Source organism: Apis laboriosa, unplaced genomic scaffold (genome assembly GCF_014066325.1).
Source record: "Apis laboriosa isolate Shangri-la unplaced genomic scaffold, ASM1406632v1 scaffold112_cov148, whole genome shotgun sequence".
Classification (NCBI taxonomy): Eukaryota; Metazoa; Arthropoda; class Insecta; order Hymenoptera; family Apidae; genus Apis; species Apis laboriosa.
This window is the reverse complement of record NW_025220865.1, coordinates 5932415-5945546: the sequence shown is the minus strand read 5'-3', so window position 1 is coordinate 5945546 and position 13132 is coordinate 5932415. Positions and strand designations below refer to the sequence as shown.

General features: G+C 35.7%; 1 protein-coding gene across 1 annotated transcript; it reads right to left on the bottom strand.

The window, feature by feature from the left end:
- Positions 1 to 7489: 7489 nt before the first annotated feature.
- Positions 7490 to 12562, bottom strand: LOC122714320 (proton-coupled amino acid transporter-like protein CG1139). Its single transcript, XM_043935573.1, has 6 exons — positions 12510 to 12562; positions 12239 to 12301; positions 12006 to 12101; positions 10066 to 10338; positions 9121 to 9472; positions 7490 to 7606 (listed from the first exon to the last, which is right to left on the bottom strand). The coding sequence occupies exons 1-6, from the start codon at positions 12560 to 12562 to the stop codon at positions 7490 to 7492; spliced, it is 954 nt and encodes a 317-aa protein (XP_043791508.1).
- Between the last annotated feature and the right edge of the window lie 570 nt (positions 12563 to 13132).

The window sequence follows — 13132 nt, the reverse complement described above, 5'->3', positions numbered from 1 at the left end:
TTTTTAAATTTCTTCTCGATGAAGAAATCTAAGTTTTTAGTTCAACGATCGCTTCTTAATGTAGATATTAAAATTCTTTGTAAAAGTTACACTAATCAATTTCATACAAGATTCGAGGATAATACCGAAGAAATAATATTAATATAATAAAAATTTTCCTTCTATTCGGAGAAGCGTTTTTTTCACAAAGATTTATATTTTTAAACCAGAAGTTGGAAAAGTTAGTTTTTCCACGTCTCATAACGCGCATTCCCTTCCTCGCGAACAATTACAAATGTGCGTTCCATCTTTATCAAAGAGCTAAAACGTAAAACTTGATATTAATAAATATTCGCCCGTGATTCTCATCCTCTTCGCAAACAAATTCAATCGATCAATCACGCGTCTAATTTTCCCTCCTATCTAAAACTCTCCTAATAATTCGTCAACCACGATAATTCCAATCATTCCAAATCAATTTCAAACACTGCTGCGTGCATATACCAGTATATATATATATATATATGAAAATCCAGCGTTTTTCTCAAATCAATCGAGAGGATATTGGTCGGCCTCGCGGAAAATTTCCTTCGGCCGGTCCATCCTGGGAAAAACCTTCCACGATATCGAAACTCGCTAATCCACCTCGCGCCTCCTTGATTACGATACACCGCCGAATGGAAGGAAATAAAAAGAGGGGGAGAGAGAGAGGGAGAGGGAGGGAGGGAGGGAGGGAGAAAAAAAGAGATTTTTCTCATCATCCACGCTCGCTCTCCCCGCATCCCCCCATCTATCCTCGCCTCTATCGCCCCCTCCCCTCTCGGGCGGGAGTGTGGGTGGATGAATTCCATCGTTATCGAGTCGCACCCCCATTTTACAAACGGGAAAGCTTCTCTTCCGCCCGCAAAATCCCTCGACTGAACGTGCATATTTCCATTTGACACGCCTCAACGATCGCCTGATTTTATTAAAAACCCCCGTAACCTGGTTCCATCCCCTCCCTCCTCCGCCACTCCAAGGCTTGAAATCTTTCCTCCAGATGCCTTTATTGCGCGACCAATCCTCCCTCTCCTCCTCCTCCCGTTCCCCTTCCGACGATAATTTTCGAAAATTCGTGGTGGGTTGACGTGTGATTTCAAATTTCCCCCCCCCCCCTTTTTTTCAAAACTTCCACGAAGTTTGGACGAAGAATTTTTTATATCGAGGAATTTTTTTCCACCAGTTGACGCCAGTTTTGCAAATCGTAAAGAGATTGCTTAATTCAACTTTAATTTAATTTTTAATGTAATTACGAATTACGATACGATCGAAATAATAAAGGAACAAATGATTCGTTTGAATTTTACAGATACCTAACTGACTTGGTGAAAATCTGCAATTCTCTCCACCAATTGTAGCTTCTCAATGAAACATCTTCCAAGAGGACGATATATTTCGGGGAAAGGGAAGATATTCTTAATTTTCGAATTCCCTCGCATCTCCCTCCTTCCTTCTCCAAACCAAAACTAGTAAGGTACTCGTTCGTTAAGAGAAAACTTGATAGATCGACGTTAATTCAAATATTCAAAGGTAATCGCGTAACACATCGGTCGATGAGAAGAGAGCGATGAAGAAACGTCCCCCTCCCCTTTTAACAAGGACAACAACAACGGCTCGTTACGCGCCGCCATACTCGACGCCCCCTCTTCCCCTAATTTTCAAACTCAAAGTCTGGTGTTCCGTGGCAGGACGTGTACTGTCGTGTATAGGAGAGGAATCCACCTCTGATGAGAGAGAAGAGGAAGAAGAAGGAAGAAGGAGGGAAGGAGAAAGATGGAAGCCCGAGTAAACGAGGTCGAGTGTCGAGGCAGCGTATAATTTCGATGACAAGCGAAGGGGTGGTTATATCTCGCCCATTTCTCCCATTTCTCTCCGCTCGCGTGTTTCTCCACGCGAGTTGGGCTGCGAGTGGCGGCTGCGAGCCACCCCTGTGATTGTATTAATCCAACCGTACCCCTCCCCCAACCATTTACTTCTCAGTTTCTCCCCGATCTCTTTCCCCCCGCCGGGAGGAGGATGGCCCTCGCGTCCTCCTCTGTCATCCGCCCCGACCCTCCTAAAGCACGACTTCCGCAGGCAAACGAAGCGTGCGAGCGTCGTGTATAATGAAGCGCCGCTCGTTCGTTTCCTCGCCGTTGTTCCAGGCGTCGTCACCTTCCTCCTCCCTGTGTTCTTCGTCTCCTCCCCATTCTCCTCTTCGTCCACCAAGAATATGGCCAAATTTAAAGCCCTTCTGTTATTTCTATTATTTATTCGAAACGGTGGATCGATCGTGGATCCTTGGATCTCTCGTGCTTCGATTTAAGGAAGCGTTCGATCGACACGTTGTAGCTTTCTTATTCTTTGGATACGATTAATTGGGTTAATTATGGAAGTGTTGGAATTATTTTATGAATCAGGAACAGTGTTTTATAGGAAACTTATGTACAGAGAGGACGAATCTATAGTAATTTCTCTTAATATTGTCCTTCAGGGATCAACTCTTTTAATGCTCTTGTGAATGATATATATATATGATACGTTGTTATGATATTCCGTTGTAAAAGATTCTTCTGCGATTATTTTCAATTATCTTCTTTGGTCGTTCGGATTAGGAAGATGAGAATCTCTGTCAATAAAGTCTCTAAATATCCTTTATCAACTATTCTTCCCTACTCTTCACATTTCGCTAAACTTTACGAATGATAATCTTAATTTTACCACAAATTTATTATTCACATATACATAACATCCCTATACGAGAGAGAAAGAAAACAAAAGATTACGTCCCTTTCGTTTATAAAATCTCCAAATAAAAACTTTAATATATACACTCTCGACAAAAGGTAGACAGATGTCACCCGTGTCGCTCGCTCGAAACTCGCAACAAAACTCGCAAGGTTCGCGCGATATAAGCTTTTGGCACGATATAGGATTTCGGAGAAGAGGAGAAAAATGTAAGAAACGAGGAAGAGGAGGAGGTGGAAAGAGAAAGGAGGTATCTGCGGCGAAGGGAAGGGGGAGAGAAGCCGTTTAGCGATATTTCACGGAGCTCTCGTTCGTAAGGGTTTCTAGCCGCGCACGGTATTACCGGAGCCAGTCTTGCAAACTCGAGATAAGGGCGGACCCGGTTCCCAGTTCCCGACACCGGCAACCGTCGTAGCTAAGGAGACGAGGTGCATCCTCGTGCACGGGGCAGAAGAGGACAGGAGGAGGATCCTCTAGGAAGAGAGCCGCCACGCACTGCAACGTCTCGTCTCGCGCCATCCCTGAAATGAAATTGGTTAATATCCTCCCTCCCCCCTCTTATCCATCCTCGCCGTTCATTTTCTTTCATCCGCTCCCTTTTCCTCGAAAAATTTCCTTCTTCCACTTCTTTCTCTCCGATTCTTTTTCTCATATATAATAAAATATATATATATATATATTCTTTTATTTCTTGGATAGGTAATATAGATGAATATTGTGATAATATGATGTTTCGATTTAGTTAGAGGTACTTAAAGATGTGAAAGATTGTTGAGTAATAAATTAATTATCGCAACAATTATGGAGATGTAACGGAGAGAATTTTTCAAAAGTTCTACGATACGCCATTCATTCTTCCTTCTTCTTTCTTTTTTTTTTTTTTTTCGAAACGATCGTGGCGCTCTTGTTACGTTGGAGAGAAGTTGGAGAGAATCGATTCCGGTGCTCATGCTCGGTTAATTAGCGACCATTTAAGTGCACGTGCACCTCGAGCCTACAGCTAATCCCTGCAATTTTTGCCGAAGGGAAGGACGGGCCGAGCTGTCCTACCAATTAAAAAGAAAAAACCTCAGAGACACCCTTCCCCAAAGAACTCGTTATTTACACCGCAAAAGAGGCGCACGTGCTCGTCCAATTCTGTGTACCCGTAATCCTCTCTTAATCACTCGGATGTGCACTAACAGGTGCAAACCAATTGTCCATCCCTTCTCTCCGTTCGTACGAAGTCACACGGGCACACTCGGTATCCTTTCTTCTTTTCTTTTTTTTTTTCTTCTCTCTCTTTTCTTTTGATTACACGTTTTATTATTTTAAAGAGAATTGTAATTTTTAGAAATATATGTTATTAATATAATTAATAATATTTCAGAATCAGAAATATAATATATATTATAGGTTATATTATAGATTAGAGAAATATTATTTTAATTCGCATCTTATTATTATTATTACCAACACAACTCGTCGAACTTAAAAAAAAAAAAACTTAAAGAAAACCGTTCCTTACCTATTGTATTTTACTATAACTCATCGAACCAAAAACGCTTGAAAAAGATTAGATCAGTTGTTCACTGTACAACCCCTTTTCAAACTCGCTTTTCCATTAAAAAAAAAAAAAAAAAAAAAAAAAAAAAAAAAAAAAAAAAAAACAAAATCCAAACGAGTTTTCACCAGTTGTCCGAGCTGCACGAGCTTCTCCGACAAACTCAAACAAACAAACAAACAAACAAAAAAAAAACTCCCGAGTTGTCCAAAACTTAGAAACAAACTTCAAACAAGGCTGCTCAAACGTCGCCCAATATTGCACTCTTCTCATCTCTCGAAGAGTCCAAACAAACTTTAATCGTGTTCTTCTCACCTTCGAAGAAAGGAAAGGAGAAAAGGAAAAAAAAAAAAAAAAAAAAAAAAAGAAAAAGAAAAACTTGTCCAAGCCCCTCCCCCCTCCCCCTAATATAAAAAAAAGCAAACGAGGTTTCGTCCCATTCCACCCGTTATATTCCACCCACATTAATGAACGCGACCACCTTGAATTGGCAAACGGATGAACGACCAGCCAGAGTCAGTCCGTAAGAGCGAACTCGAGCCGAAGAACACAGAGACAAAGAGACAAAGAGAGTTCCACAACTCCACGGTGAGAGAGAGAGAGAGAGAGAGAGGGAGATAGGGAGGGAGAAGAGGAAACGAGAGGGTGGCCGGGGTAAGAGGGAGCCGAGAGCCGCCAAAAGGGGTTCCTCTCTCTCTCTCTCTCTCTCTCTCTCTATGTCTCCGCTTTTGCCCTCTCCGAAGGGACTCTCCCACTCACGGCCACCCGTTAACTCAGGCATTTGTACGCGTGCACGGTGACACGCGTCCCTGCATTCGAATGCCTTTGCACGCGTGTCCTCGTCCTTCATGCGTATCTGATAAGCCATTGACGGCTGGATGATCTGACGCGATTATACGGGGCCCTCCCTCCCCCGCCCCCTCCTATTGTATTATCTCCTTTCCTCCTCGTTGTGTCCGTCTCATCTTTTCTTTCTTTCTTTCTTTTTTTNTAATTTTTTTTTTTTTTTTTTTTGGAAAGTTTTAAAAGTTTTGCCGCAGTTAAGTAGCTTTGAGATTGACGAGGAACGTCTCCTGGTTTCTACCTGTGGAATAAGTTTGTGTATTTTTATATGCAGAGAAAGTAGTTTTATGAAGAAAGAAGAAAGAGAGGGGAAGATTATTTTAAGGCGATGAATTTGAATCTTGGAACTGAGTTGTTCCAATCTATTATTTGTGATCAGTAAAAAGAATAAGATATAGAATAGAAAAGTGATTTGTGATGTCAGTTTGTTGGATTTTGAAAATAGAATATTGTCAGCTTAACATTGAAGTTGTATTTTATATGCAGAGAAAGTAGTTTTACGAAGAAAGAAGAAAGAGAGAGGAAGATTATTTTAAGGGGATGAATTTGAATCTTGGAACTGAGTTGTTCCAATCTATGATTTGTGATCAATAAAAAGAATAAGATATAAAATAGAAAAGTGACTTGTGATGTCAGTTTGGATTCTGAAAATAGAATATTGTCAGCCACATTGAAATTGTATTTTATATGCAGAGAAAGTAGTTTTATGAAGAAAGAAGAAAGAGAGAGGAAGATTATTTTAAGGGGATGAATTTGAATCTTGGAACTGAGTTGTTCCAATCTATGATTCGTGAGTAAAAAGAATAAAATATAGAATAGGAAAATGATGTCAGTTTGTTGGATTCTGAAAATAGAATATTATCAGCCTAACGTGTATTGAAATTGTATTTTTATATACAGAGAAAATAGTTTTATGAAGAAAGAAGAAAGAGAGAGGAAGATTATTTTAAAGGGATGAATTTGATTATTCTTATTCCAATGTAAGAAGAAGAATAAAATATGAAAAAAGTGTATCGAAATGTTCGTATATTGAATGTTTTTCTATGCGAAAAAGAAGGGAGAGTTTTACCTGTTTTTGAAAAACTCGATGATCAAGGTTAAATTGACTACGATGACGTAGGACGTGATAAAGCAGACAGCGATCAACAAGGACAAGCCGAAAATCAATTTCCATTTCAGTGTTCCGTAATTGTTGTGATGCACCAGAATGTAGAGAAAGGCTGGAATAATGATTGATAAAGTCGACGTGCCAAGTGCCCCGACCACGGCCATGAATAAATCCAATTTAGGAATTATCGCCGCCAAAATACCTGTAATTTCGGTTTACGTTTCGGTTAAATTTCCTTTCTCTTCCATATAGAAATTATTTGAACGTTAAGTGTAACCACGAAACACGTGACACTTTTTTTCAACAAGAAATAACTTTTAAAAAGGAAATGAAATGAAATTTATGGTAGCTCTTCCCAGCTAATATCGTTCCGCCTTTCCAAACTTTCAAACTTGAATTATTCATGGAATTATTTGCATTTCCAGATTGTATTAATTAACAATTCGAGCAATTTCCTTTTTTCTCTACATATCGATTTTCCTTCAACCACACAACATTTAAATTTTTCCCAATTTCTCCGATTCAGAGTTTGTTTTGTTATCATTCGATCAATTTACGTTTAAATATAATTATACTCGATGATATTTTTTTTTCTTTCCCCCTAAAATTTCGAAAAACTTAAGAAACAAAAATTGGAGGAATCTTGGAAGAGGAGGGAAAAAATTATCTCGGGGGAGGGAATCGATCGAAGAGAGGGAAAAGTTCGGTCCATCGAACCGTCCCTTATTAGAAACGATGAATACTCTCGCGCCAAGAGTTTCTCTATGGGGAAACTAGGCTATCCATACTAAATTTCCCCAAAATAGATTCTCCAACTTTGGTAATATCTAGCTTGCGATGGACTGCAATCGGATCGATCGATCGATCGATCGATCGATCGAACTTGAGTGATTCAATCCGTGATGCAACCCAACTCCCCCCCTCCTTCGAGTTTACCTCGAAAGCGTGAAAGGGAAAGGGGCCAAGTTTCGGGAGAATTAAATCTACGTGTTTCTCGAGATTTGAAGAGGCAGAGGATGCGCGATAAGAGATTAAGATTAATCCGAAAATATCTCTACGAATAATTTTAAAAAAGACTTTTGCAAAGCTGTCCATACAAGGATATCATAAAAGTTAGAAGGATATCATTAAAAGTTATTTCTTATTAAAAAATAAAAAAACATATATAAATACACGTACACGTGATGAAAGTAACGACCAAACGAATCATCACGTTCCAGAAGAGGTAAATTTTACCACGAGGCTGGTTATCATCGTCTCCTGGCATGATGTACTGATCCAATAAAATGATTATCGGCATGTAACATTGTAGGCCGTACGTGAAGTATATGGAGAGGGCTTGCATCACCAGTGCCAATATCGTCGCTCTAAAACAACGATGATAGACGATTTTCTTTCCTTTTCTGTTTTTTTTTTTCTTTTTTCTTTCTTTTTTTTTTTTTTTTTTCGTCAACGATCGAATATAACTTGTTGGAAAATGTGTTAGAAGGTATGAGTATCGTATCAGAGGAAATTACGGATCGTTCGTGGTGAAGTTTCGAATGAAATTGCCGTTAGAGTCGGGGCCAAATTTCAAATAGCCGATCACACCGACGAAAGTGTGGAAAAGGGTAATGTGCATCATACCGTGGTTCAACACCCCGGTGAATTTCGTGTAATTCCACGGTTTCTTCATGTCGTGCTCCACTTCCAGCATCTAAACAACGTTAATTCAATTTTTGCCGCAAAATTTTCTTTTTCTTTATCTCCTTTTTCTTTAACACAAAATCGAAACACGATATCGTGCTCCCCTTTCGAAATCTTTTAAAAATGCTTTTAAAAATCAGGCGTGTCGAACAAACGTAACGTATCCATGAATTTTAAAATTTAAATAGCTGCAGTATATTGACTGTACAAAGGTACCATAATAAATTGTTTTTTTTAATTGAAGAATTGAATGAATGGATCAATGAAATAATATCTGTCTATAAATTATTTAATGAATTTAAATTTTTAGTTAAAATTCTAAAATTTAATTATGGGACGATAAGACCTTATAGAATTTTATTTAATTTATTGTTTATATATATATGTATTAATTTATAGACTATATAATTTAAATTCGATTGGGAGGATTAATAAATTAAATAAACTTTAAATTAAAATTTAATTTTGATTTAAAGATATATTTTTAGTTATAAATTATAATTGAAAGAATGAATTACCTTAGGGTCAAACAGTAATACGTTTATTTAACTTTTGACAACACTGGATTCTTCAATTAATAATTATAATTAATAAATAAACACGGTGCACGAATCAAATAAACATATTTCAAAGAAAAACATTTATATATAAGGGAAATTACGTAATGTATTATTATGTAAATATGAAGCCTCCCAATGTGTCATTAGCAATTAAAAAAATATTTCATCTATGTTTGGGTAACACGTATTTGTGCGAACAACTTTATTTTCCACTTTGAAAAATAATAAAACTACGGAAAGACCAAGATGAACGGACAAATAATTTTGAAGATAATTACTCAAGCCCGATCGAAATTTTGAAGATTTAATGAAAAAAAGGTTGCCAAGTTTCTTCAAAAAAGAAAAACATTACGAATAATATTATGAATAATATTAAATTGAAAAAAAGAAACTTTTCCACATACGTATTTTTTAACATATTCTGTTATATTATTATTTTGTATATATTTATTTGTAAGCTATGCTTCGTCTTTATTTCCATTTGTTCTCTTTATTTCTTTTTTTTTTTTTTTTGCAGTCCATGATTTAATGTGTAATAAAAAATGGCTTGTATCGAGTTCGACACGCCTGCTGCAATATTTTTGAAATTTAAAAAAATTTCTAGCGCGTGATAAACAAGCTAAGAAGCGACTCACTATTCCAGGGGAGCTTATGCTGAAGAACACGGTCCCAACGAATTTGGGATAAAGGCCGACGTTCTGGTTGATTGTAACCCATTCACCGCCAATCCCGTCTTTCAACGCGTACACAACGGCTATCACAGCAGCGACGAACAGGAACAAGTTTCCAATGATTGAGATGATCGCTATGTCGTTTAAATATTTCATCATGTTCATCACGAAGAAGAATGGGAACAGTATCAACACTATGTATTTGTGATCTATCCCCTCGAAATCGTAGAATTCTTGCACGATCCCGGATATGAACACAACGTACACGGCGCCTACGCCTATGTAACACATTATTATCGAGCTGTCCACCAGACATCTGGAAAAAAAGATTACGATTAGGAATAAACGATTGAATTGATCCATTTACAAATATCAATATATTGTTTACTAATGCATATTAGTAAGAAACATAACGTGGAAATAAAATTTTCTATAAACTTTTTATGATATGGTAATATTAAAAATAAAAATAATTGTTCATTCATACCTTTTAAATTCTATTCTATTTTTAAAAAATTAATTTATTTTTTAATATCTAATATAAATTTTATAAATATAAAAAAAATAATATTCCTTTCTTCTTCGATTTATAAAATAAATATGACAAAAAATTTTAAAAATCAATATTAAATAAGATTCCAGAGATCCAGAGATTTCTGAAGATTTCTCCTTTATCTTTCCATAATGATAATATTGTAAAAAAATAAGGGACCATTTTATAACATTGATGTTGAAATAACAATTTTAATTATTTCGACGAAATCGTTTGTATAATTAAATATTTCGAGTATATAAAGTGGAAAAACGAGAGAACGAAAATTTCTGTTATAAGATGGCCCGTGCATATTTTCTCGATGATTAAAATTGATATACATATACATATGCATATATATATGTAAATTTACAAACGTCGCAATTCGGGAGGACAGCCAAGGCTTTTTGTTGCCTGTGGTCAACGTGGCGACCACCACCTCGTCGTAGTTCAAAATCGGCCTCCTCAAACGGATGCACATCTTGCGATGGATCTTGAGCAAAATGTGAAGGCAGCCAGTGATCAGCAATCCAATGAGAATCGTGCCGGCCACTCCGATCACCAAACCGACGCTCGCGAACGCGTTCGGCATCGCGAACAATCCGGTCCCGATCACGCTTTTAATCAAAGTCGCCAGGGATTTGAAGTTGCTGGATCACACACGAATCGTATGTATATATGAATTACGCATGCGTGGTCATCCGCAAAAGTTTTCTAGAATATCTTTATCTCAATGTGTCGTCGTAGAAAAATTTTTGCGGAGTACGCTAGTGTACTCGAAAATTTCCAATTTTCTATGATTTAATTTAATCGTAACTCTCCTCTAAAATTTTTCTAGAATATTTTTAATTCAATGTGTCGTCGTAGAAAAACGCGATCTTCGACAATTTTCTATAATTTAATTTAATCGTAACTCTTCTCTATAATTTTTCTAGAATATTTTTAATTCAATGTGTCGTCGTAGAAAATTGTAGGCGAAAAATTTTTGTAATGACGATCGATCGTACGCGATCTTTGACAATTTTCTATAATTTAATTTAATCGTAATTCTCCTCTAAAATTTTTCTAGAATATTTTTAATTCAATGTGTCGTCGTAGAAAAACTTTTACAACGCGATCTTCGACAATTTTCTATAATTTAATTTAATCGTAACTTTTCTCTATAATTTTTCTAGAATATTTTTAATTCAATGTGTCGTCGTAGAAAATTGTAGGCGAAAAATTTTTGTAGAAACGATCGATCGTACGCGATCTTTGACAATTTGTATAATTTAATTTAATCGTAATTCCTCTCTAAAATTTTTCTAGAATATTTTTATCTCAATGTCGTCATAGAAAAATTTTTGCGGAGTACGCTAGTGTACTTTCCAATTTTCTATAATTTAATCTAATCGTAACTCTCCTCTAAAATTTTTCTAGAATATTTTTAATTCAATGTGTCGTCGTAGAAAATTGTATGCGAAAAATTTTTGTAGTGACGAACGATCGTACGTGATCTTCGACAATTTTTTATTTAATTTAATTTAATTTAATTCAATTTAATTTAATCATAATTCCGCCCCATAATTTTTCTAGAATATTTTTATCTCAATGTGTCGTGGTAAAAAAATTTTTGCAGAGAATTTTTGAGTAGACTAGTATATACTCTGAAAGCACTCGAAAATTTCTAATTTTCTATAATTTAATTTAATCGTAATTCTTCTCTAAAATTTTTCTAGAATATCTTTATCTCAATGTGTCGTGGTAGAAAAACTGTGCGAAAAACTTTTACAACGCGATCTTCGACAATTTTCTATAATTTAATTTAATCGTAACTCTTCTCTAAAATTTTTCTAGAATATATTTATCTCAATGTGTCGTCATAGAAAACTGTGCGAAAAATTTTTGCAGAGATGATCGATCGTACGCGATCTTCGACAATTTTCTATAATTTAATTTAATCCTAATTCCCCTCCACAATTTTTCTAGAATATCTTTATCTCAATGTATCGTGATAGAAAAACTGTGTGCAGAGACTCGAGTAAACTAGTATACTCTGAAAGTACTCGAAAATTTCCAATTTTCTATAATTTAATTTAATCGTAATTCTATAATTTTTCTAGAATATTTTTATCACAATTTTCTACGATTTAATTTAATCCGTAATTCCGATCACAGTCGAAATTGTAACATTAATTTTCGTAAATTTATAGAAAGGGATCGCGAAAGAGAAACGAAGCGATTTAAAATAATTAATTAATCGAGAGCAGTAGCGTAATACGATATAAAATACGATATAAAATTTTGGAGAGAAATTGTGAAAAGAAATGGTTTTTACGAGACTGGTTTGGCTGGCTTTCGATGGGCGTAAGGATCGTACGGCTCGTCCTGGATTTGTGAGAACACTTGTGGCTCGTCTATCTGTGTTGCGGATCTAAATGTACAACGTTTATAAATAATTTAATGTAAATTACGTAGAGGAGAAAATTTTGAAGAATGGATAAATTTAATAAATAATAAATGAAGAAATGAATTAATAATAAATTAATAAATAATAAATGAAGTGATTACAGGTCGTATTGTTCATCCTGAGTTTGAAAGAATTCTTCGGATTCGCTTATCTGTGCCCCGGATCTACAACATACAATGCGAATAATGATAAACAATTTAATATTTAGAGACAAGAACGAATAAAATGTATTTACACGTTATACAGTTCGTACACTTCGAGATTTTCAGGAGATTTTTCCACTTCGTTCATCCGTGTCTCGGCCCTGTCGTGTACAACGTAAATAATAAAGGGACAAGATGCGTGCAATTTAAGAATAATATATATATTTACTGTTTGTCCTCCTCCTTCCTGTTCAAGGAAGATCCCTCTGATTCTTCGCTCATCCTCGGATCTAAGCGCGTAATAATAACGTATTTACAGGTTATAAGTGAATCTTTATTATTAGAGTAGATCGATATTTAAATTTGAAAAGAAAAAAAAAGAAACTTTTGAATCTATATCAATCGATGAAATAATAATTTTCAAACGAAAGTGTGATATCGTCTTACGTTTTGCGATTCAAAGTTAACCAAAAATAACCAATTTGTCCCAAAAGAAATATACGTAAATACCTCCGAACTTGTCTACGATATCTTAAATACGAATCGATTAATCGTGATTAAATTTTCAAAGCTCGATTCATAAAACGTCCGAAAGAAAAAAAGCTTGAATCAAATGACAAAAGACACGATTTAAAGAATTTTAACCGAAGCGACATTTGCATTGAAAAATCGCAATCAAAAACACTTCATTTCCGAATTTAAACCCAAAAGATACGATTTAACACAATTACATAAAAAATTCTCCTCAAAAAATTATTTCGTTCGATTCAATTCCAAAATAAATTTCTATAACACGATTCTCAAACATTCTCAAACACTTTCCAACAAAAATTCTCTTCAACTCCAATCAAA